Below are 24319 nucleotides of genomic sequence, written 5' to 3' on the forward strand. Positions count from 1 at the left end.
TAAAAAATAACTCTTAAAAGTAATAATCTTTAAAGTTCACCTGAAATTTATATTGTGCATATTAAATTGGAAATCTCAATTCATTTTAATCCAAATGGAATATCAATGTCACAAAGATAATTGATGTTATCAATTATATCAATTGCACATCAGTTGGACAAATGAATAGTTCATCATTTTCCCCATTGAGTTTCATTGCCACCTCTGCCAAATATCAAGTTCCATATATTCATTAATATTTCTGAGACTACTAATCTTTTCCACTGGTTTATATGTCTATATCTATGTTAATACCATACTATTTTAATAACTATAGCATTATGATATTGTTTCATATATGGTAAGACAAGTGTGCCTCACTTCCTCAGAAACACCTTGTTTTGCCTTTTCTTCTTTCACATAAATTTAAAAATCAATTTTCAGGTTCCACCAAAAAACTGTGCTGGAAATGTATTGGAATTCTTAGATATCAATTTGGGGACAATAAAAATATAATTCTTAACTAAGATAGTACTAGGCAATTTTTGAACAATGATGATACATTTAGATAGCCCTTAAATCATGCCTTTCTCTCATTCCTTGTGGGGTGTTTTTTTTTTTTTGTTGTTGTTGTTGTTAGTCCTCACCTGAGGATATTTTTCTTTCCTTTTTTTTTTAATTAAATTATTATCTGTGTACTTTTCCATTTATTTTTAGAGAAAGTGGAATGGGAAGGGGGGTAGGCAAAGAGAGAGAAACATCAATGTGAGAGAAACACATCAATTGGTTGCCTCCTGCACATGCCCCAACCAGGGCCAGTTATCAAGCCTGCAACCAAGGTAGATGCCCTTGACGAGTATCAAATCCGGGATCCCTCAATCTGCAGGCCAATGCTCTATTCACTGAGTCTAACTGGCTAGGGCCCTCATTCCATGTTTTGATTAGAGCCTCATATAGCTAGTCTCATCACTTTAAGTAGCATCCCCATTCTTCATCTAATCCTACCCATTATTTCACAATTACCCATCCTATGTCTTTGCTAAGGGACAGTAATTAATCTTAGGAACTAATCTAGATAAATCTATTTAACAATGAAACTCTGTAGCTGTAACATTACCCCAAGGGGAAAAAAATCTAATTGTGCAGATTTAAATAATAGAATTGGCATATATAGGGTGTCCCCAAAAAATGTATACCCACATTTAACCCATTATTAATTCCAATGGGTTAAATCTGAAAAGAAAGAAACCTCAATTGTGCTATCAGCTGTTAAAGTGGGTATACATCTTTGGGACATCCTGTATTGGGCAAAATTAATTTTTAGTTCATCTGAAAACAGTGAAAGCAGGCAATATAATATGATGACTAGGAGTTATAGCTCTGGAGTCAAAAAGAATGAAGTTTATATTCAATAATTCTCTTTCACTTTGACTTCAATGTATTTAACATCTTTAAACCTGTTATTTCATCTATAAAATGGAAATGACAAAAATAACAATTTTTACGCATCCTAGGAATGATGTGAGGCAAATGCAAAGCAATTACTGGATGCTCAATAGTAGCTATTATTATTATTATTATGAAAAAATAATGAATTGATACTTGTTGTTTATGAAGTTAAAAACAATAATTTTCTCCCTAAAAGGTATATAATCTATTTCCAATTACAATAGAAATAAAGTTTTTAGACAGTTAAATAAATATTCCTAGGTCTTTATGATATAGCTTGATGTTAGATTATTATTACACTATAATTGCTTATAATGTCAGGAAACTAGTAGGAAGTAAATGAGTAGATAGATAGAACATGGTTATTTTACTTAGATATAATAAAAAAAATATGTTATAAAGTACTCTCTTTTTTCTAAGGTGGTTGTATATATTAAAAGATAAATAACATGCTTATGTTGGTTTCAGCTTCTTTTAGTTGATACATTATGTATTCACTAGAGGCGCATTGCACAATGTTCATGCAAGAATAGGCCTTCCTTTCTTCACTCCCAGCCGCCCAGGAGCCAGCAAGTCATCGCTTCTGTCTGGGGCACCATTCTAGTAGCTCCCTCCGCTGCCCTCCTTCCCCTCATAGCAGGCTTCACTTCACTCTCTGCCTGCATATGCAAATTATCCTCCATTTTGTTGGGTTAACTTGCATAATCACTCTGGCTGTGGGCATAGTGGAGTGATGGTTATTTTGCATATTTCTCCTTTATTAGGTAAGATATGTGAGTTAGGTGGAGATGGAAATGGTGTGGCAGGTGTGAGTAATAATGTTTACCTAAGGTTGTAAAGAACAAGGAAGCAAAATCCCAAACATAGTTGTAATGCCCATGCCTACCAATCTCATAGCTATATATAGGATCATTACTTTAGGGTAGGGGTGTCGAACTCAATCAGAGAAGGGGCCAAAATCTAAAATCCAGCCTAAATCGCGGGCCAAATGGTTTACTGAACAGTCATAAACTGACAATGTCATAAACTGACAGCGGAGTGCAGTGATGACAGCGCGGTGCGGGCCACATTGCAAGGCCTGGCGGGCTGGATTTGGCCCGCGGGCCTTGTGTTTGACACATGTGCTTTAGGGAGTAGGAAATGTTAATTCAAGATGCAGAAACTGGCTGTCTAAACTTAACTAAATCTGAATCTTTCTGGGTCTCAATATTATCACTGTAAAATGAGTTAGTAAAATAATCACTGAAGACCCCTCTAACTATACATTCATATGATTCTCTACTCTTCTAGAGATCTCAATAGAGATCACATATTCAAAGATAAGGAAAAATATATACTTATGATCCCATGCTCTAGTATGTGGCCAGTGAGAAAATTTTAAAAATCTAAGAAAAAAATTCTAGTTGCCAGCAAACCCCAAGAAAAAGAAGTGGAGGTAGTTCAGTGTGGAGGTGGGGGGATTACATTTTATGTTTCACAAAGAGCATTAGGTTTAGTTCTTATCTTTTAAAGCTGCCCCAGAAGGAAGAGCAAAGGGCAGACTGGATGAAAGGAGATGAAGGGATTAGCCAAAGAACATTTATGCATAACCCATTGACAGAGAGGACTGTGTAGAGGGAAAGGGGGTGGGGTGGGGACTGGGTGTAGAAGAGTAAAGGATGGGAGGAAATGAAGATACCTGTAATAGTATCAACAATAAAAAAATAAAGATAATACAGACATAGAAACACAGACCAATATAAAATATTCATAGAAATTGTTCAGGAAAGTTTCAAGGAACTGTAAAGCCCAAGTGATCTGAGTCTTATAAATGCCACTTAAAGAATAGGAAAAGGAATTTCAGACTATGATCAAAGTTATGATGTTGAAAAAAAAAATGAATGTTCCACATCTTAGGGAAAATGTTGCATCTATAATAACATACAAGGATTGACAAAAGTAGGTTTACAGTTGTTTGTACGGAAAAGGCATGCAGGTTATGATTGTTACAATGGCTTTATGAACTCTGTTATATGTACTTACAACTATAAATTTACTTTTGCTTGTCCTTGTAGTATAATATAATAACATTTAAATAAGCGTGTGGTCATATTTATATAGCACTTATCATTCCAAAAATGCATTAACAGTTTATCTTGTTTAATAACCTAATACAGAGAAGATAATGGATCTAAACTTCCATATTTTTTTGTTTTTATTCATCATGAAACATGGTCTTTGAGTTGGGAAGAGATTAACAAACAATGTTAAAAGATGAGAGGCCTAAAATAAACAAAGAAATCAACAGATGGTCTATGAACACATCAAAGTATATTAATTTTCAAGATTAGAATCAAAAACTTCATAGGTCTAAACCAATTTAGGGCTCTTATGGTTGATTATGGAGTGAAAATTATTTAAGCACAAGAAAGGTAAACAAAGACCAGAGATAGACACCTTAATTTTCAAAAAGATAAAAGATGGATTTTCATGCACATGCTTACCGGAAAATTTCTATAGCAAATAATTAAATATCCAAATTGTAAGTACAGGTATACCTGTTCCAGACTACCACAATAAAGCAAATAATACAATAAAGTGAATATTGCAATAAAGTGAGTCAAATGAATTTTTCCCAGTTCATATAGGCATTATGTTTATACTATACTGTAGTCTATTAAGTGTGCAATGGAATTATATCTAAAAACAATGTATATACCTTAATTTAAAATACTTCGCTGCTAAAAAGCATCCCAGGCAAAGAGAATAAATGTACAAAGGTTTAGAGGCAGGAACAATTTTGGTATGTGTGAGGAAGAGAAAGGAGGCCTCTCTGGCAAAATGAGCAAGAAGACATTGGCGAGGTGGGCAGGCACTGGTTATACAGAACTTTATAGACCATTACAAGGACTCTGGACTTTATGTTCAGAGCCATGCTAAATCACTGAAGAGTTACTTATAAAACATGTACCATACTATTGTAAGATAATCATAATAGGATTATGAGAACGCTTTGTATGATCTGCTCCATTTTTTTTGAAAAAATTAAAACTGTTCTAAAAAATGAAGATTGCTAATAATAATTTTAAAAAATGAACTTGGGGGAGTTCTTAAAAAATACTTTATTGCTAAAAAATGCTAACCATCATCTGAGCCTTTAGTGATTAGAAAATGTTTTGCAGGTGGAGGGTCTCTCTTCAATGTTCATGGCTGCTGACTACTCGGTGTGGTGGCTGCTGAAGGTTGGGATGTTTGTGGCAATTTTTCGAAATAAGACAATGAAGCTTGCAGCATGGATTGACTCTTTCTCTCATGAACAATTTCTCTGTAGCATGCGATGCTGTTTGATGGCATTTTATGCACAGTAGAACTTCCTTCAAAAGTGGAGCCAATCCTCCCAAACCCTGCTGCTGCTTTATCAACTAAGTTAATGCAATATTCAACTGTATATATCGTGTTGTCATTTCAACAACCTTCACCTCATATTCAGCGGGTGTAGATTCCATCTCAAGAAACATCTTTATTTGTTTATTCATAAGAAGCAACTCCTCATCTGTTAAAGTTTACCAGGAATTACAGCAATTCAGTCAGTCTTTAGGATTCATTTCTAATTCTAGTTCTCTTGATATTTCTACCACATCTGCAGTTACTCCCTCCACTGAAGTCTTGAACTCCTCAAAATAATCAGTGATAACTAGTGTCAATTCCTACTAATGTTGATATATATTTTTAATGTTGATATTTTGACTTCCTCATGAATGACAAATGTTCTTAATGGTATTTAGAATGGTGAATCTTTTCCAGAAGGTTTTCTATTGACTTTGCTCAGATCCATCAGAGATATCACTACCAACCAATGACACCTATAGTCTTACAATGTGTATTATTTCTTAAATAATATTTGTCAGATTAATACCCTCCAAATCTTTGTGGTCAAATAGAATCATTTATATGAATAAATGGACTTTTAGAATCCTATTGCTAAAATGATAATCTCATTTTTTGGAAAGAGAAACCAAGATGGTGGCATAGGTAAACGCCTAACTGCAGCCTCACACAACAATTTCATAAAATACAAAATGGACATTATCCAGAACTACAGGAAAGTTGACTGACTGGAAATTCTACAACTAGAAGGAAAGAGAAAACCAGAAGGAAAATCAGAGGAGCTGTAAAAGCCTAAGGTACAGAGACATGGTGCACGCGTGGGGAGAGGACTGAGCTGGAGAGGAGGGGGTGGCTGAGTGCCTGGCTGGCGTTCCCTAGCTGGAAGGAGATAAAAGCTCTCAACAGAAACCTGCAGGCCAGACGGAAATGGCAAGAAATATTCAAGGTGATGAATAGCAAGAACCTACAGCCAAAAATACTCTACCCAGCAATGCTATCACTCAGAATCAAAGGCCAGATAAAGAGCTTCACTAATAAAAAAAAGCCAAAGGAGTTCATCACCGCCAAACCAGAATTATATGAATTGCTGAAGAGGTTCTTTAGGAAGAGGAAGAAGATAAAGATAAAAATTATGAACAACAAATACGTAACTATCAACAAGTGAATCTAAAAACCAAGGGAATTAAAAAGTCTGATGAACAATATTAACTGGTGAATATAATAGAATCAGAGGTATGGAAGGGGAGTGAACTGATGATTCTCAGGGAAAAAAGTAATGGGGGTGTGGGAAGAGACTGAACATAAACTGTGCAGCTATGGATGAGGACAATGGGGGTTGGGGAAAGGACGATGGGTAGGGTGGGAACCTGGTGGAGAGGAGCAATGGAGGGGGAAAAATGAGAAACTTTTGTAATAATATTAACAATAAAGATTTATTTAAAAATTTAAAAAATAAAAATAAATAAAATGATCATCTCACTCCCAATAAAAGAGCATTAGCTAAGTCAGACATCCTACTGGACAAAAACACTAATAAATTTAACTGTATATCTTTTGCAAGCTACTATATTATGATACTCTTATCTGTAATCAAAGATTTTTTGGTATTTGCTTTTAAGGTTTACCTTCTCAGATAATTTTAAATTCAAATTGTCTTACCTCAGCTTCCATAAGTTTTGTAAAATTTGACTGTGCTCCAATATAATATGAAATGCCTTGTGATGCACCCTCCAGAGTTGCACCTCGTATTAGCAGAATGAGTAGGACAACATATGGGAAAAGAGCTGTAAAATATACCACCTATCAAGAAAAACAATAGAAAGTTAATGTCTTTTTTTTTAAATCACAGTATATAATTGTATAGAAATAAAGTCATTAGAAAGTTAAGCTTAGCAAAATAAGTATAAAAAATTTCATAAGATTATTAATAAGTTTGATGAAACCAATAGCAAAGTTGGAATAATTTCCTTTTCCTGTTCTCACCATTCTCAAATGGTCCATTTTTCAAACACTCTAATATATTAAACAGTATTTCCTAGGTTCTTGTTGGAAATACACAATATATCAGCAGTGATAAGTTGGAATCCAAATGGAGTGCTTTCCTAAACATCCTATATAATAAAAAATGTAATATGCAAATTGACTATCACACCCTCACACAATTTGGCCACTCCCATGGGGTCAAAGATGGCTACCCCCATGTGGTCACAAGATGGCTGCCACAAGATGGCTGTCAGGGAAGGGCAGTTGTGGGTGATCAGGCCAGCAGAGGAGGGCAGTTCAGGGTGACTGAGCTGGCAGGGGAGAGCAGTTGGGAGCAACCAGGCTGGCAGGGGAGGGCAGTTGGGGGTAACAAGGCCTGCAGGGGAGGAAGGGCAGTTGGGGGGAGATCAGGCCTGCAGGAGAGGGCAGTTAGAGGCAACCAGGCTGACAGGGGTGGGCAGTTAGGGGCGAACAGGCCATCAGGGGAGAGCAGTTGGGGGCAACCAGATCAGCAGAGGAGGGCAGTTAGGGTTGACCAGGCCTGCAGGAGAGGAGGGCAGTTGGGAGTGACCAGGCTTGCAGGGGAGGGAAGTTTGGGGGGCCAGGCTTGCAGGGGAAGGCAGTTGGGGGCAATTAGGCCAGCAGAGGAACAGTTAGGCATCAATCAAGCTGGCAGTTGAGTGGTTAGAGGGTGATCAGGCTGGCAAGCAGATGCAGTTAGGGGCAACCAGGAAGGCAGGCAGACGAGCAGTTGGGAGCCAGCAGTCCTGGATTGTGAGAGGGATGTCCAACTGATGGTTTAGGCCCAACCATTGGGCCTGAACTATCAGTTGGACATCCCCTGAGGGGTCCCAGACTGGAGAAGGTGCAGGCTGGGCTGAGGGACACCTACCCCCCAGAGCACAAATTTCATGCATCAGGCTCTAGTATACTTATAAATGTCTGAATGGCACCTCTTGGTAAATTTTTGTACTGAAATGGGGAGGAAAATGATTTAAAACCCTGCAATGTTTAGTATATACTCATTCCACAAAGAGAAGGAAAATATCTTTCCTAGTCAATGTTCAAATCCCATTAAAGCTGATTAAAATGACCCAGATGGCGTTGCTCAGTAGTTTAGCATGGACCTATGAACCAGAAGGTCATGGTTCAATTCCCTGTCAGAGTGCATGCCTGGATTTCAGGCTGGATCCCCAGTAGCGGGCATGAAGGAAGCAGCCAATTGATGGATGATTCTCTCTCATCATTGATGTTTCAATCTCTCTCTCCTGCTCCCTTCCTCTCTGAAATAAATACAAATATATTTTTGGAAGTTGATTAAACTGAATACAAGACACTTTTGTCATTATTATCCTTAAAACTACCATTAAGACAGTTTGATAGCACACACTGCTTGTATCCTAGATAACACATGATTCCAGATAAGCAGGTTGCCTTTGAGGCTGGCTTTTCATTAACATGGATGTTCTATATTTAATAATATGCCCAAAGTCATCCAGAGACTAATAAAAATGAATGTATTGGTAAATGCCCTTTAATGGATTCTTTCCATATTAACATAAAAAAAGGAACCAATGGTTTCAAAAGTGTGTAATTAGAATATTAGTTTGTAAAGTTTCCACTGACTTCGTGATATTCACAATATTTTTGTTATCTAACAGATTTTCTCATCACAATTTAACATTAACTGAATGTGCTAGATATTGTACCAGTAATGCAAAAATAGTATCCAGTTATTCCTCTCCTCCATTTTTAAGGAAATTTCATTGTAGTAATTACAAACACATAAACATCTATTTTTATGGATGCTATACAACTTCTCACAGAGAAATTTCACATTGTTCTCTGAAATTGCCATGATGCTTTCTGAAAGTTTAAAAAATAAAACAATGAAGGGGAAAATATAATGTTTTTCATAAAGGGATTCTTTGCTGAGAGAGAGAGAATTCTGAGTCAATTTTAGCAAATATAAGAGAATAATTACATAGTTGTTTTTTTTTCCTCTAATTAGGGGAATCCTGACATAATTACCCTATAGAACAAGGATCTAGACTTTTGAAACTAAACATTTCAATATATGACATGCTTATATACTCAAGATGAATATTTATATAATAGAACAGAAAATTTAAAAATATACTTGCAATTTTCAAAATACTATATCAGCTAGAAGGGTCCAAGTTTTGAGTAACTACACAACACTAGTATTAGTTTGTGCTTGGTTTGTTTTATTTTTAATAATAGTAGTGATCTTATGCATTTTTTAGAACTAGGCTGCCTACTTTGAAAGCTTTTCACACATTATAAAAAAGACATGCATTTGATAATGCTCATCAATGAACTAGGATGATATTGGAAAACAGCTCCATTACTAATACATTTTCCAAATTACCTTTCCAGAAGACTTGATTCCTTTAAATAGTGCTGCACCAACTATGAGCCAAGCCAGAAGAAGACAAAGTGCTAAATACCACACAATTTCTCCAGTCTCATCCATTCCACTTGAGCGTCGGAGTGCCACTTTGCTGAAAACACATGAGCCCTTTTATAAACACAGAATCACTTGTCTTTATACATTAACTTTTGTTATATATTTTATCCAGTGGGAAGCTTCATGAGTATTTTATTAACACATCAATATCATGTGAACCTTTTATTGACATTGCAGGGACAAAAATAGTTCAACGAAAATCCAGGCTTTGACTTAGGCTTATTAGTAAGTGCAACCAATCCAAAGTTCCAAACCCCAGAATTAAAGATTTACTGATTCCTTTAGCTATGATTTTGCCCTAATATTACAAAACTCCTTTTATGCAAAAAAAAATTAACCTTACATTAGATTGTATCATTTTATTTATTATAATATTTGTCTCAAGTTAAAATAATAAATATATAATTTAAAAATTGCATTAAATGTTATCTTATTCATTGTACTGTATATTTATCAGCAAATCTAAATGGTTCCACTATTTATAATTTTTTAAAAGGCTATCTATCAAATTCTATGATTTCCAGTAGGAACATACATGGATCTAGGATTTTAATTCTTAGCTTAGTCTTTGGGAACATTTTAAGATCCAAATTTTAAAAAGGTCACAAAAGAGTATTACCATATAGATGAGGAAAAATGCATAACAGCAATAGTCAAAAAAGTTAGGTCAGGGTAAAGGGTAGGTGTACAGTAAAGGAAATAAAAAGAGAACATTTCAAATTAATAAAAGTAAATATAACTCAAAATATATTTTTCTATCATATAGTGACCATTATAAGCAAAATGGATAATAAAGAATTGCAGCCTAAAATAGAAATTTTATCCACAAATTACTTATCACACAACTGTTTATCATTAAAACTTGCTAATTACTAGGGATGAGGACGGGGGGGGGGGGGAGAGGGGGGGAGAAAGGGCAGAGGGTAGGGTGGGGACTGGGTGGAAAGGAACTATGGGGTGGGGGTAGAAACAATTGTAATAATCCAAACAATAAAGATTTATTAAATTTAAAAAAATAAAAAAAACTTGCTAATTATAGTCTAAAATATGAATAATTTTTCTTCAAAACAACACCCTAATTTATAGTTAATAGTGCTAAATAAATCATTACTGACAATATGTTGCCCATTTACGTAATTTATAAACGATAATTTGTAAACTATGAGCTAAATTTGCTGGTTACTACTGCTCACACTGGATAGGTAAATATATGAATCAAATGGAGTAAAATTTGTTCTGCTTCCCTTTTTTTCTACTTACATGAGTTAAGAAAAGAGCTGATTAATATTTCATTGTTATTTATAAAAAATTTTAGTAACATATGTGTAAGAAGTGGATCATCTACGGTACTTACTTCCAATATTGTTCACTGGGAAGCTGCCCTGGCTGATAAACTTCAGTTCCGTTAATGCAGGTAAAATTGTTGAAGTCTACCCAGCTTTTATTCACATGGATGAATGTTCCTAGTTGTGTACTCACATTGCAGTGAGTTACTAAAAATTATTAAAAAAATAGAATGTACACAGAAACACGTACTTAGTTTTAAAATAGTGTTTTCCTAGAAAACAAGTTTTAAGGTAAAATATTTAAATACAGTCTAAGTTGTTACTTGGTGAACATAGTTTAAAAATCATCCAAATGGAATAAGACATGCACATTCTGCATCTTAAATCTTCTCTACTACTAAGCTAGGAGTAAGTATGAAAATATTTGCCCTTTTAAACTAAGATTATCTTTATAGTCATAAAAGCTATAAAGTTAACAATAATTTCAGTTTGGATTTAGTGCTCTAAGGGACTTTTAGTCTGTGGATTTATTTAACCTATATAGAAAAGTACACCTTTAAGTTCTTAAGAAGTACTAGTATTGTCTTTACCATTTTATCCTCTGATATACAAAGGCAATCTCAGTGGTAATAGTCTACAATATTAATGCTACTTTATTCCAAAGATTAGCAATATGACATGGGCAATACTGACTGTCTCTTGAAACATACTACAATGACCATGGATAGTGCTTTTCTCTCTTCATCACTTTCCCATTACCTTTTTTCTCTCCTGCCCATGGCTAAGGCCTGAAAGAACTCTTCTAGTAGCCATCTAGACTTACTGACTATCCTCAGATATTAACATTGCATTCAGGTAAATAATTTTATGCACAGTTATACATATAATGTATTATGTAATATTAATATACATATATACAATTTAAAGGTTATACATTTTTATTCCGTTTTTAATCAGTAACCTATGGCTCACTTAAAACTTCTCCTAAATTGGTTAGAAAGTAATTTAACCCTTTAAGCTTCTTAGAAAATATAAAAGAATAAAGCAGAGTTAACAATATTTTTTTTAAATGAACAAATGAATTTTACCGATAGGTGATCTGCTACAGTATTGATCTGCCCAATAAGAACAATTTTTCCATGGTAATTCACTTTGAAAAGAAGCAAACATGTAGTAAAGACTATAGGCAATTATGACATTGTAATAGATGGTCACAAAAATGGATATCAGGACCATTGTAATTCCCACACCTGAAAAAGAGAACAATTAAAATAAAATAAAAACAACAACAAATGAAGTTTCTTTTGCTAGTTCATAAAAAACTGCATCTCAATTTCCACAAAATCTATTTCAAAATGAGAAGACTATCTCAAATAACTTTTTCTTTTTTGGTGGGTAGGGAGGCAGTGCTATTTTCTGAATAGTTTTCTTCTCAAATATCAAATTATTTTGATGATTGGCTTTCTGAGACAGTTTTTTATTTGGTTAGAAAAACGTTCTAAGATCAAGGGCAGAAGACTGTACTAATCCATTAAATTCACAGAAGGAAAAAATCTATGTCCACTATTTTTATGAAGTCTGTAAAGTCTAGTAAGAGAGGGTACTATTCTTAAAAATAAAAAAGAAAGAAAAGAAGAACTATTCGAAGCTCAAATTCTATTGACTCACTGGCCAATACTTACATCTTCATCCATAAACCAACATTTTGACAAGTAAAAGATAAAGCCTATGAGTTAATTTCTACAGTACATGTAAAGAAAATTCAATGACTCAGGAACAATCTGAATTTAAACTTCTGGAGTTGTTTTTTTTATTATTATTATTCCAGCAATATATACTGTTCACATAACTATAAATTTATTTTTGATGTAGCATTGAGGCTTTTATAAATAGTTTTCAGCTGCTAGCACATATCAAAATAACAATCAAGGCATTAAAAAAAATAAACCTTCACCAGCCCTAGCTGGTTTGGCTCAGTGGATAAAATGTCAGCTTGTGGACAGAAGGGTCCCAGGTTTGATTCCAGCCAAGGGCACATGCCTGGGTTGAGAGTTTGATCCCCCCCAGTAGGGGGCATGCAGGAGTCAGCCAATCAATGATTCTCTCTCACTGAGGTTTCTATCTCTCTCTCCCTCTCCCTTCCTCTCTGAAAACAAGAAAAAAGTATTTTTTAAAAACTTTACCAGTGTTTTATTCTATTAAAAGCACACACAAAAAAATTGTGACCTGTCTTTCACCTTTTCTGAGTGAGGCATTGTAAAAGATATGCAAAAGCAAGAAAGCAAAGAACCACCTAAAGTAGAAAAATGCCAGAGCCACAAAATGAATGCACAGTAGGACCATGTGCCAAGAGAATTAAAAATGTTAAAATTACGAAAAGAATGACACCCTTGCAACCCTCTCTAATCCTTCCTTACCATTCATATGTGCAGCCTGAAACAAACAGAAATAAAAATTAACATTTGATTTTTAAATTCTACAGTGGCAAATATGCAGGAAAAAAATGTATGGGTCTTTGTCTTTAACTGTTCAAATTTTAAACAGTTTTACTTCTCATAGTGAGGACAGCAATATGCATGAATAGACCAACAAGTATAATAGGAAACACATTTTAATACCAACCTTGAAACAATGGAAGAATATTCCAAACTGAAACTGGACCTAAGCTAGCAAATTGTCCCAGTGAACACTCTAGGAAGAACAATGGTAAACCAGCCAATGCTAGCATAATTGCATAAGGTATCAAGAAGGCACCTAGAAAATGCAAAAGAGAAACCACTATTATATCCCAAAATTTTGATGGCACTTAATAACTAGCATAACATTTTGGAAGCAATATGATATAGTGGAGTCAGATTTCTGGGCTTAGGCCCCGAATGTACTACATTCTGGGTGAAAAATCCTTGATTCTCTAAACCTTGCATTCCTCATCTATGAATGAGGATGCTAGTATAGTAAGTTCTCACTTAACATCCTCGATAGGTTCTGACTTAAGTGAAATGACATTTAAAAAACCAATTTTAATAAAATGAATTAGTAGAACCAGGAGGTAAATTCCTAGAGCAACTCATCAATGTTATAACAAGCCTACATTGAGTGAGTGAAACGACATTATTTGAGGACTGGCTGTATAATGTAATGAAGTAGTTGTATTTATTAAAAACAATAGCACATAAGAAGCAATCTGAGGTGCTGAATGATCATATGGTTTAGAGCCAGACCGAACCAGGTGTATATCCTGGTTCCACTAGTTATTTGGCCTGGGGCATTTGGTCAGCAAACTCCTTAGTCAACAGAGCCAATTATCAACAGTACAATGATTGAAATTTCTTTTGAGAGCCAAATTTTCTAAACTTAAACTATTTAGGTAGGTACATTGTTATTAACTTAATTAGAGTACTAGTAAGCTGGCCTTTGCTAAAAATTCAAGGGGCCAGGCCCGGAGCAGCAGCATCCAGGCCCAGAGCAGCCAGGCCCGGAGTGTTGTGGGGTCGAACCCTGGGTTCAAAATGAAAGGAAAGAAGGATCAATGCAGCCAATTCTGGTACCAGAGTGTTATGTCCGTCATCACAATGGACTCAGAGAGGCTCCTGTGTCCCAAAGGACACACCCAAAGGACAACCAAAGGACAACAGCAAAGTGGGAGAAGAAAACTGAAGGCTACGCAAGGGACTGAGGTGCCAACATCGAGTCATCTGAAGAAATTAAAGACTGAAGTGGGAGCTACTTCTTTAATCATGTTCCTGCTCATGCTAGCATCTGTTAGCTTCCAGTCTTCTGCAAAGTCTTGTGCAGCAAGTCCAAGGCCTCTGAGTAAATCTACACCAGCAACAAAACAGACTCATTTCGTAGCTAAAAATATTAATATGTCCATAATTCTGATTTCTCATTTTGTTGTTTTGCATTGGCATTGTTGTTATTATTTAATAGCCAGAGTTTTGCTCTTGACATTCAAGTTTTGAAAATAATATATATGTGGTTTAGTTTTTGCATTGGCATTGTTTGCAATTGTTTTTAATTTTAGAGCCCTACTATTGATGTTTAAATTTTATTTTAATTAGTAAAAAAGGGTGAGATGTAGAGAGCCTCCTGAGAAGGCACATGAAGATTCTTTTAATTCTTGTCAGCTGAGCTTGAGGGCACTGGCAGAATCCTCTTATCAGTACTGATTTCTTAATCCATGTGCTTGGAATGAGGAACAAATAGGACCTTGACTCACCCGCGTCTCCATATGCTATATCTTGTACCAAAAAATAAGGAGCTTACCCAGATTTTGATGAATAGGATCTGGGCACACCCGAAAGTCCTTTGACCTTAAACTCCCCTTTGGAAGCCAATTTAAAAAATAATAACAACCAAAAAAAATCCAAACAAACAAACAAAACAAAAAAAAAAAACAAGGGAATTAAAAAACCTGATGAACAATATTAACTGTTGAATATAATAGAATCAGAGGTATGGAAGGGAGGTGGACTGATGATTCTCAGGGAAAAGCGGTGTGGGGGGTGCGGGAAGAGACTGAACATAAACTGTGCACCTAAGGATGAGGACAATGGGGGGTGGGGAAAGGGCAGAGGGTGGGGTAGGAACCTGGTGGAGGGGGAAAAATGTGGAACTTTTGTAATAATATGAACAATAAAAGTTTATTTAAAAAAAAAAACAAATAGAATTACTTTAAAGACACATTTTGGAAAAAAACTAATATTCTTAACTCTTTCTCCTATTTTAATACTTACATGCCACCTCTCAATCATCTACTTGCACGCATATTTTGCAAATATAACATAAATAACATTTAATATTGATATTTTATTGTTCAAAATCCTATATGTATTTCTACATTACAATTATAGTCATTTTGAAGTGATTAATAAAGTCACTTTGTATTAATAGAAAAAAAAATTCAAGGGGCCAAAGAGCTACATGTGGCTCGAGAGCCACAGTTTGCCAACCACTGGCCTAAGGCAATTTACCTAACAACTCATCAGTATATGGTAAGGGTTTAATTACAGAGACTATAAGAAAACACTTGGCAAAATGGCAGGCACATAGCATATGTTCCAAGTTAGTTTCCATACTTTCTCCTTTAAAAATAAATTATCTATTTTTAAGACATAGGGTGCAAATATTAAATGTGATTCAGAGTAGAAGTCATTGAAGTTGAGGTCATTATTCTTCAGTTATAATTCATTCAATTTAATAAATTCATTGTTTTGTTAGAAGAGCCTGAACTTTTGAGATGCATTTAGAGTTAACTTTCAATTTTATGAGGACTAATTATCTTACATTTAGATTATCCAGGCCCCTTTTGATTTTTTTAAACACCTTTTATTATTTTACTTTGTTTCTGCCTACTTTTGGGACATAATATTGTTCATTAGAAGTTTTACCACATTGTGGGTAGAACAGGGACATAACACTAAACTCATTGATCAAGTATTCTAGAAATCTGAATAAAATTTAATAAGAAAATGTGAGAATCGGTGGATAAAAATAGGCTTTTGGATCATGTACATTTTATTTACCATGTTACATTTTTTTCTCATATATTATATTATGATACTGTAACATCATATCTGGGAATTACATTTTTGCAACCTTCAAAATATATTTTACTAAAAATAATGAGACAATAAACTACTTGTTATTTATAAGTCACTAGTCACTAGAACATATGGACAAATATGTTTTTACATATGTTGCAATAAACATACCGGCATTATTATGACTATTAGTTTAAATCCTGCCAATGATATTTATGAAGAAAACGTAAAACAAAAGTGTCCCTGTTTAAACACAGCAGTAATCAAAGCCTTACTAGCTCAGTGTAAATAGTTTTTTTAGAAGGAGAAAAGGGATTATTTTCCTCAGTGTTATATATGGCTTTTCACCCATTATATTTTTCATTATTAATATCCATATAGGTAAATTAATACAGTACATTAATGACACATTGGTGACACTGCTGGCCTAGACCCTAAGGTAGTATAATACTTCTCTTTCATAAACTATTCAAAACAATTTATAGATAAAAATGATTCCAGATTTTAGCATATTTTTAATTCAACTGACCATATTTTTTAAATTGGCTTTATTAACATTTGACAAATTTGAATTTTATGTTCATCTTCTACCCTTTGGCAAAAAGAGAACAGAGCAATTCAGAGAGTCTAGATCATCTATTATCCCAATGATGTGATCTTTAAAAACTGAGAGCCCATATAATGTATTAATTCTTAGAGGAAATGATGAGATAATGGTATACATTAAATGATACTATTTTATTTTGGCTACATTTAAAAATACTCTATTAAACCTACTTTCATATAGTTCCTAAAAATTAATTGCAACTACTTGGTCCATATATGATGTCAAATCACAGGGAAATTCATATTCTAAAACTGAATACAAGAGGCTAGAAAGGAGCTTGAATGTTTCTCTTCACTACACTGGGCCTTAGGACACAGACACCAAAAAGATTGTGATTTCTGACCCATTTTCCATCTCAAACATACAAAACCCATGACTAAATGACATAGGCTCTATCTAGGGGAATTTTTTGCACACCACACTTAAAGTTTTTAATATACAGAACTTTCTTAAGTCTCTGAAGGTCAGTGTGAATCTTTTAATATAACCAATTAACAAAGAATATAAAATTGAAATAGCACCACATGATATCCTATTGTACCAAGAAAAATAATTACAGTGGCACAGTTTCACTGGTATTCAGTTATGAAATATAAGGGCATGTCACCTCTATACTTCTAAAAGAACCTGTAATTACTAGTGAATAAAATATGTCATAAGTGACAAGTTATTTCAACATTATTAGAGAATTATGCAACTCATTTTGTATCCCTTTGTGTGTTATCTGAGAAATATTTCTCTCTTGTTCTAATTGAGTCCTCTTAATGATTTCTGAGGTATAAACAGTATTATTTTGCAGAAATTAAATACCTATTCTTGAACTGAATTCTATTCCAATTTAAAGGGATCTTCTATATAATCAATTCAATTAGGGATACCTGTAACTGAATATTGTAGCTTAAAATACTAAATCTTTAATTATTTTTTAATCAACTGCTCCCACATCTAATTTCCCAGAATGCACACAATTTCCTTAAACTTCTTATTAGAACTAGAAATCACTGTATTTTGCTAATACTAATGTCTGAACAGATTATCACAGGAATTTATAAATTAAGAATAGTAATTCATAGTTGGAGATTACACAAAATCTCAAATCCAAAACACAGAATTTGTAAATATACAACTTTTATCATGTTTATATGTGAGGATTTTGTGTAGCTACCTTTCTAATAAGCCAGCAATTTATAGTCTAGTAATAAATGCAGTATGATTATTTCCTATTCTTCCACTAACCCAACACATTATATACCTTTCCTCAGTTTTTAAAATATCCTTAGGGGCCTTACAGCACCCCAACTTAAAGGTGGATGCGAATGAAGTGGGGCAAGGGGAAATACCTCCGCCATTGTTGTAGGTCAAATATGGGAATCTCCACACATTTCCCAATCCAACTGCATATCCAACCATGGATAGAAGATAATCTGATTTTTTGGACCAGTTGCCACGTTCCTGATTCTCATCATTTTCATCAATATGGAAATTCTCAGATGATGCTGTCACTTTCTGGCAAGGGAAAATATCAACAGTTTGTCTTTATACTATTAAAAATTCCACAGAAGTATAATCGAGGAGAGAAAGAGAGAGAGGGAGAGAGAGAGAGAGAGAGAGAGAGAGAGAGAGAGAGAGAGAGAGAGAGAGAGAGAGAGAGAAGAGAAAGAGACTGAAAACTGTAGAGTCTGAGCTAAGGGGAATGCTATCCAAGATTAGAGAAATTTCTGCTAATTACTGCTTTTACTTTACATTTACCTCTTGAAGTGAAAAAAGCTCTGTAGGCAGATATTTGTACTACTGCTTCAGGTGAGATCATCCAAATTTTGGTGGAAAGGTTACATATGGCACCCAGTATGAAGGGTAAATAAAGGTGGACAAATAAGTTTGCAAATGGAAAAGTCTTAAAGATGAGCTAGGTAAAATCAACATTCTTGAGATTGTAGAAGATTTTTGAGAAAGATAAGCTATAGCTTCCACTAAAAAAAGAAAAAGATAGAGAGGAGAGAGAGAGAGAGAGAGAGAGAGAGAGAGAGAGAGAGAGAGAGAGAGAGAGAGAGAGAAACACCTTTTCCCATAGGCCGATAGTTTTGGATGTTTGGCTAGGGCAGTGGTCGGCAAACTCATTAGTCAACAGAGCCAAATATTAACAGTACAACAATTGAAATTTCTTTTGAGAGCCTAATTTTTTAAACTTAAAGTTATTCTAACACCGCTTCTTCAAAATAGACTCGCCCAGGCCATGGTATTTTGTGGAAGAGCCACACTTAAGGGGCCAAAGAGCCACCAAACCACAGTTTGCCGACCACAGGGCTAGGGGAAGTTTAACTTAACCCCTGTCTTGGAGAGTAAAATCAGCACTTTTCTGAAAGCCACAGGATAATATTCAGAGATAATTTCTCCTATCCCACCAGGTGGAGCAGCTCTCTCTCCACTTCACAGGAGAGGAGTTATCTCCCAACCTGTTAGCTGCTCTGGGCTATGGAGGGTTCCTCAACTCAGATAAGAACAGTGTGTTTTCTCATTTTTCTCCAGCATATGGACACAGTCTGGAGAGAAACAGAAAACAGGGTGTTCTGGACACATTCAAGGCACAGGATGAGGTGCCCCTGTCTTCTATCTACTGGAGTAAGATCTGTTTTATTTTCCCTCTACTCTCTGAAGACATCTCAGGCACGCTGGACGGCAGTTGAACAAAAATGTGGGAAGTAATAAGCACAGAACAGCAAAAATTGAGACTTGCCTCCCCTTAAAATTTTCTTTCCCAGGCCCTCCACAACTCTGCAGCTCCCAGACTCCTACCTCTTTCCCTCTGCACTTGAAGAAACTGGGGCACTTCAAGTTGTCCATTGTTCACTCACTCCCTCTGCTTGAGCTCCGTCTCGTCTCACAGTCCTGCTGAGCTGGACTGGTGGCAGGTGCACACTCCCCCGTTGTTACCTGTCAGAGTGAGCTACCTTGTACAGGGGTGGAACCATTTATGAAGGGAAGCTCTCTCCTCCCCCGTCCGGAGCAATCTGTCGTGTCAGTTACTGGAAGGGACCAACGTGGGTTTTCCCCCAGGTAAGCTGGCATGTAGCAATTCCCTGCCCAGCCCCAGGAAAAGGGCTGGGCTGTGAGAGAGCAGAGCAGACTGAGAGAGGACTGACAGCTTTTGACTCAGAGCCCAGCAGGTGCCTTCGCAATCTCGCCTGCTTTCCCAGGTTTCCAGCTTCCCCCTTGCCTCCTGGTTTACTCTAGTCTCTGTCCTGGGACCAAGTGCTGATCTCCTCCAGTCTTTGGGGCCCATTCTGTTCCCCAATATTTTTATGAATAGACCATACTGTTCAGGGCCCTGAGATTTCCCAAAGTTTTGCCCTCACTAGAAAGCACTTGATCCCCTGAGGCAAACGCTGCTTCCAGAAGAAAAGTTCCTGAGTTAGGACCCTTGAAAAGCAGCCAATTTAGATACTATTACTCAGCTGGCTCTGCCTGAAAAGAGCAAATTTGAGCCTATGTCTCAGGCACCTTTCTCAGCCTTCAGGAGGCATTGCCCTTTACAGGAATTGCTTTGTATAGTACTTCAAAGACGTCAAACAAAAACAAATTATTGAGCAGGTTTATGGGAAATTCTAACCCTAACAAAGGACTCCACTTTGTAAGAAAAGTAAGGCCTAGAAAGTAAACTGTGAGGAAGCATCATAATTTGGTTGGGGAGGAAATAATTATTTTATGCTGTTTACCAGTGTACACCTTTTAATAAGAAAACTCATAAAATTTAAATGACATCTGCACAGGGAAAAGATCATGTCAGTTCTCTGAAACAGTACAAATCGGCCACACAGAGATACTAGCAGAGAGCCAGACTTCCTATGTGGAACGCCTTTGTTCTCCACTGTCTGCAATAGAAATATGCCCTGGGGAATCTGGGCAGGTAAGGCAGAGGAAAGTCTACGAGGGAAGTGGGAAGGTGGGAAGGAGAAAGAATCAAGATATTTCACCTAAATTTATCTTGAACATAGACAGGTTGTTGAGTGTGTGTGTGTGTGTGTGTGTGTGTGTGTGTGTGTGTGTGTGTATGACTATTAGTATGAAATACTACTGATATGACCTAAAGGCTAAGATGAGGGAATTATAGCCTATCTTGAACATAGAAAAGAGGAGAGGAAGAGACTTATAAACCTCTTTATAAAAGGGTAACCTGAAAAGCAAATCTAATAGCATTTACCAAACTATCAAAGTCCTGTATCAAAATCTGTTTGCATGGGAATAGGAAGAGAATAGGAATCTTAAGGGTATATAAAGTATGGGGTTATCAAGGCAATGGTTTTGGCATGCACAGGAAACCACCAACTATTTTCCCTGCCTATTAGACAGTAGAAAAATTTCTAGCAACTATGAGAATTTAGAGCATCAAAGGCACAACATTTAAGGTAGATGTTATTTTAGAGAATGTGCTGTTGTCTACTTATTTGTTTTAGGGGATATTATTCCCATTGCCAGGCATGGCTTTTCATGACATGGCTCCTTTATAACTTTTTAGTGTCATCTTGTGTCATTCTTTGCCTCAAACTCTTGAGCTCCTGTGTCCTTTCCTATGCATGCACATACATGTTTATTTCTGTGCCTTTGCTCATGCTATTTCTTCTTCTGGAAATTCCTGCCATCCTCAGTTGGCTAACAACTACTCATCCTTTAAGACTCCGCTTAGGTGTCACCTCCTTCAGGTCTTTCCATAGTGGTTGTACCTCTATTACTGCAGACTGGGTTTAGATGCCTCTCCTCTATAATCCTATGCTACCCAACACATATTGTACATTATGTAAGACTATTTGCTTATAGTCCTCTGGACTTCAACTTCTCTCAGGGCTGCACAACTATTCTTTATCATTCCTGTATTCCCAACACCTGGCACAAAACCTGACACAGAGCAGGCACTCAGTAAATACTTATTAAAAATTTTTACTCAGAAGAGCCATTGGATTAATTTGTACTCAAAAAAGAGAAAGGGCAACTGATCTAGAATGCATCTCCAAGAGATCATAACACACCAAAGTATGTTTTTCTCTTCTTTGGGTTAATGTGGCTCATTAACTGAGAAACAATTGTGTTTGCTGTTTTTTTTTTAATTTATTTGGGACTTGAAAAGTATGGAAAGTGATTGGGCACAGGACAGAGGAAACTATGTAAACTCAGTCACAAGGGCATGGATGAGCATGGTATAGAAGAACATGGGGAGACTCTGTTAATTATTGGCGTACTAAGAAATATTTGCAGAGAGAAAATGTGGCCATTCGTGTACTTTGAAATCCAGACCTAAGTCATGACCTGATAGGCAATAGCAAAGTAATTGTTAACTTGGGGATGTCACAAAGTATACTCTAGTTGTGGGAAAAAACACTTCAAAATTGTAATTAATGATCTAAATGCTCTAAGTTGTGCAATGCTGGACTTTTAACTATGGGTCATCTCTTCCTTCCAGAACATATTTACCACAGCCATGAATCTGCTCAGTATAAAAAATGACAGCAATTTAAATGTTTATTCATAATTCTGATTTTGTTCAGGAAAAAAATGTTAAAATAAAAATAGATCCAATAGTTATAGTCCACACTCTTATTTTCTGAGATTAAATTTATGTCATTGTCCATAAAATTTCCTTCTATTTTTATTTTAGTCACTAAAATTAAAGCAGGCTCATTACCTAAAGATTTTTTTCTAGCTATTTGGATGTGGAAATTTTGCACAAATTTTTTTTCTAGTCCTATCCTGAAAGAATCCTATTAAACTTTAACAGCTGAGAGTCTAAAAGAAAGAACCCCGTTAGTCTATCTACAAAGAAATGTATGTATGTATTTTTTAAAATCCTATCATAGTAAACATGTGTATACTAAATAGCCCTTTAAAGTTTATAATTTCAGACATTAACCACTTTATTAAAATATCAGACTCAACCCATAGTCAAAACACTGATAAATTATTTCTTTAAATTTGTCTTTAATTCTAGGCAACAAGACTTACTTAGGAAAGACAATATGATGATTTCCTTTCTGGCAGCCAAGGAAGAAATGATTTTCTAGCTACATTGGCTAGTGGATGGGCTGAGGAAACATGCACTATTTTCCTAGAGAATACTAAAGGAGGATATATTCCAGAAAACCTTGAAAGAAAACTATAGCTACTGATGCATAACTTCATACTGGTACTTTCTAAATAGGAAAAGTGAATCTGTTAAATTCCATGATTATTTTTTACTGTAGCATACCATATAGCTTTTTTAAAGTATTGAGTATACAAATCATAGATGTACCACTTAAAAATGTTTCATAAATATGATACATGCATCTACCACCAAGTTTAAGAAACAACAGTATCAAGACTTCAGACAATCCCTCTTTATGCTCCGGAAGGCTAGCCACTATCTTTAATTTTAACATAATAATTTATTTTTACCTTTTCTTAACTTTTTTATATGAAATATTATGGCATGTACACTTTATGTCTGAGCTGTTTTGGAGATCAACTCATATTATAACATAGATCTGTAGTTCATCTATTTTTATGTTATACTAGAGGCCTGATGCACAAAATTCGTCCGGGAGCCCTCAGGGGATGTACTACTGATGGCTTAGGCCTGCTCCCCATGGTTCTCTGCTCTCTGTGGTGCCTGCCTGCTCTACACTGTGGTGATAGGCAAGCGGGCCCTGCTGTCTGCTATCAAGCTGCCTGGCTGGACCCACCTGGGGGCAAGTCCAGCTGTGCCGCCACCCTGGAATCGCTGGTCTGGCCCTGCCTGACTCCCTGGGCCCCACAGCTGTGGGTCTGGTCCTGCCTCCCTCTCTGGCCCTAGAAGCAGCCTCAGTGGCTGCTGACCAGGCTCTCTTCAATGCAGGCATACAGTCCCCTGCAGCCCCACCCCCAATGCTGCATGAGCAACCTCCTCCTGTTCGGTCGACCCATTATGGCATCCTGGTTAATTAGCATGTCTCTCTCTCTCTCTCTCTCTCTCTCTCTCTCTCTCTCTCTCTCTCTCTCTCTCTCTCTCTCTCTTCCATATATATATGGATGTGTTACAGCAAAGTTTATGTATATATTTCTTTTAGGAGTAGATCTAGAGTGGACTTTCTGGATCATGGTAGATGTTGCCAAACAGGTTTCCAAAGTGATTCCAATTTACATTCCTACTTGCTACATTCCTACATAGATTTTTAAAGACCATGGTGAATGGAATGTGCTGTGGGGGAAAACAAAAAGAAGGAAAATGAAAGGGAAGGAGATACTTCATGGGAAAAGAAAAGATAAGATATAGTTGTTTATCGAGTTAGGCACTGTGTTAAGTGCTATACATTTATAATTTCATTTTATTCTCATAGAACCCCATTTGAGGTAGGATCTTTTATAATCCCCATTTTACAAATGAAGAGAAAGGTTCTGAGAAGTTACTTGCTCAAAGTTATACCACTAGTAAGTGACAGATCTGATATTTGAACCCAGATAATCTTACTAAAGTTTATGTTCTCAAATCACTTTACTATACAAACATGAAAACAAGATGTTTACAAATGCTTTGTCTGCAGCATTTTTGCTGCATGGGTCTTGGTATGTCCATCAGCATTAATGATGACATAAAATAATTAGCATCATT

At 35.9% G+C, this 24319-nt stretch overlaps 1 protein-coding gene across 1 annotated transcript in view; it reads right to left on the minus strand.

Annotated features, from left to right (window-relative positions):
- The window catches only part of SLC6A14 (solute carrier family 6 member 14), a 31450-nt gene extending 11805 nt beyond the window's left edge, over nt 1-19645 (minus strand). The window contains exons 1-7 of the mRNA XM_084870285.1: nt 19498-19645; nt 18045-18210; nt 13177-13308; nt 11643-11804; nt 10623-10761; nt 9170-9302; nt 6454-6594 (exon numbers count right to left, since the gene is read on the minus strand). Of these exons, the coding sequence (XP_084726411.1) occupies nt 6454-6594; nt 9170-9302; nt 10623-10761; nt 11643-11804; nt 13177-13308; nt 18045-18210; nt 19498-19545 (921 nt within the window). The 5' untranslated portion in view covers nt 19546-19645. The remainder of the gene's footprint in view (nt 1-6453; nt 6595-9169; nt 9303-10622; nt 10762-11642; nt 11805-13176; nt 13309-18044; nt 18211-19497) is intronic.
- Between the last annotated feature and the right edge of the window lie 4674 nt (nt 19646-24319).

The sequence above is a fragment of the Pipistrellus hanaki genome (genome assembly GCF_964339955.1).
Source record: "Pipistrellus hanaki genome assembly, chromosome: X".
NCBI classification, from domain to species: domain Eukaryota; kingdom Metazoa; phylum Chordata; class Mammalia; order Chiroptera; family Vespertilionidae; genus Pipistrellus; species Pipistrellus hanaki.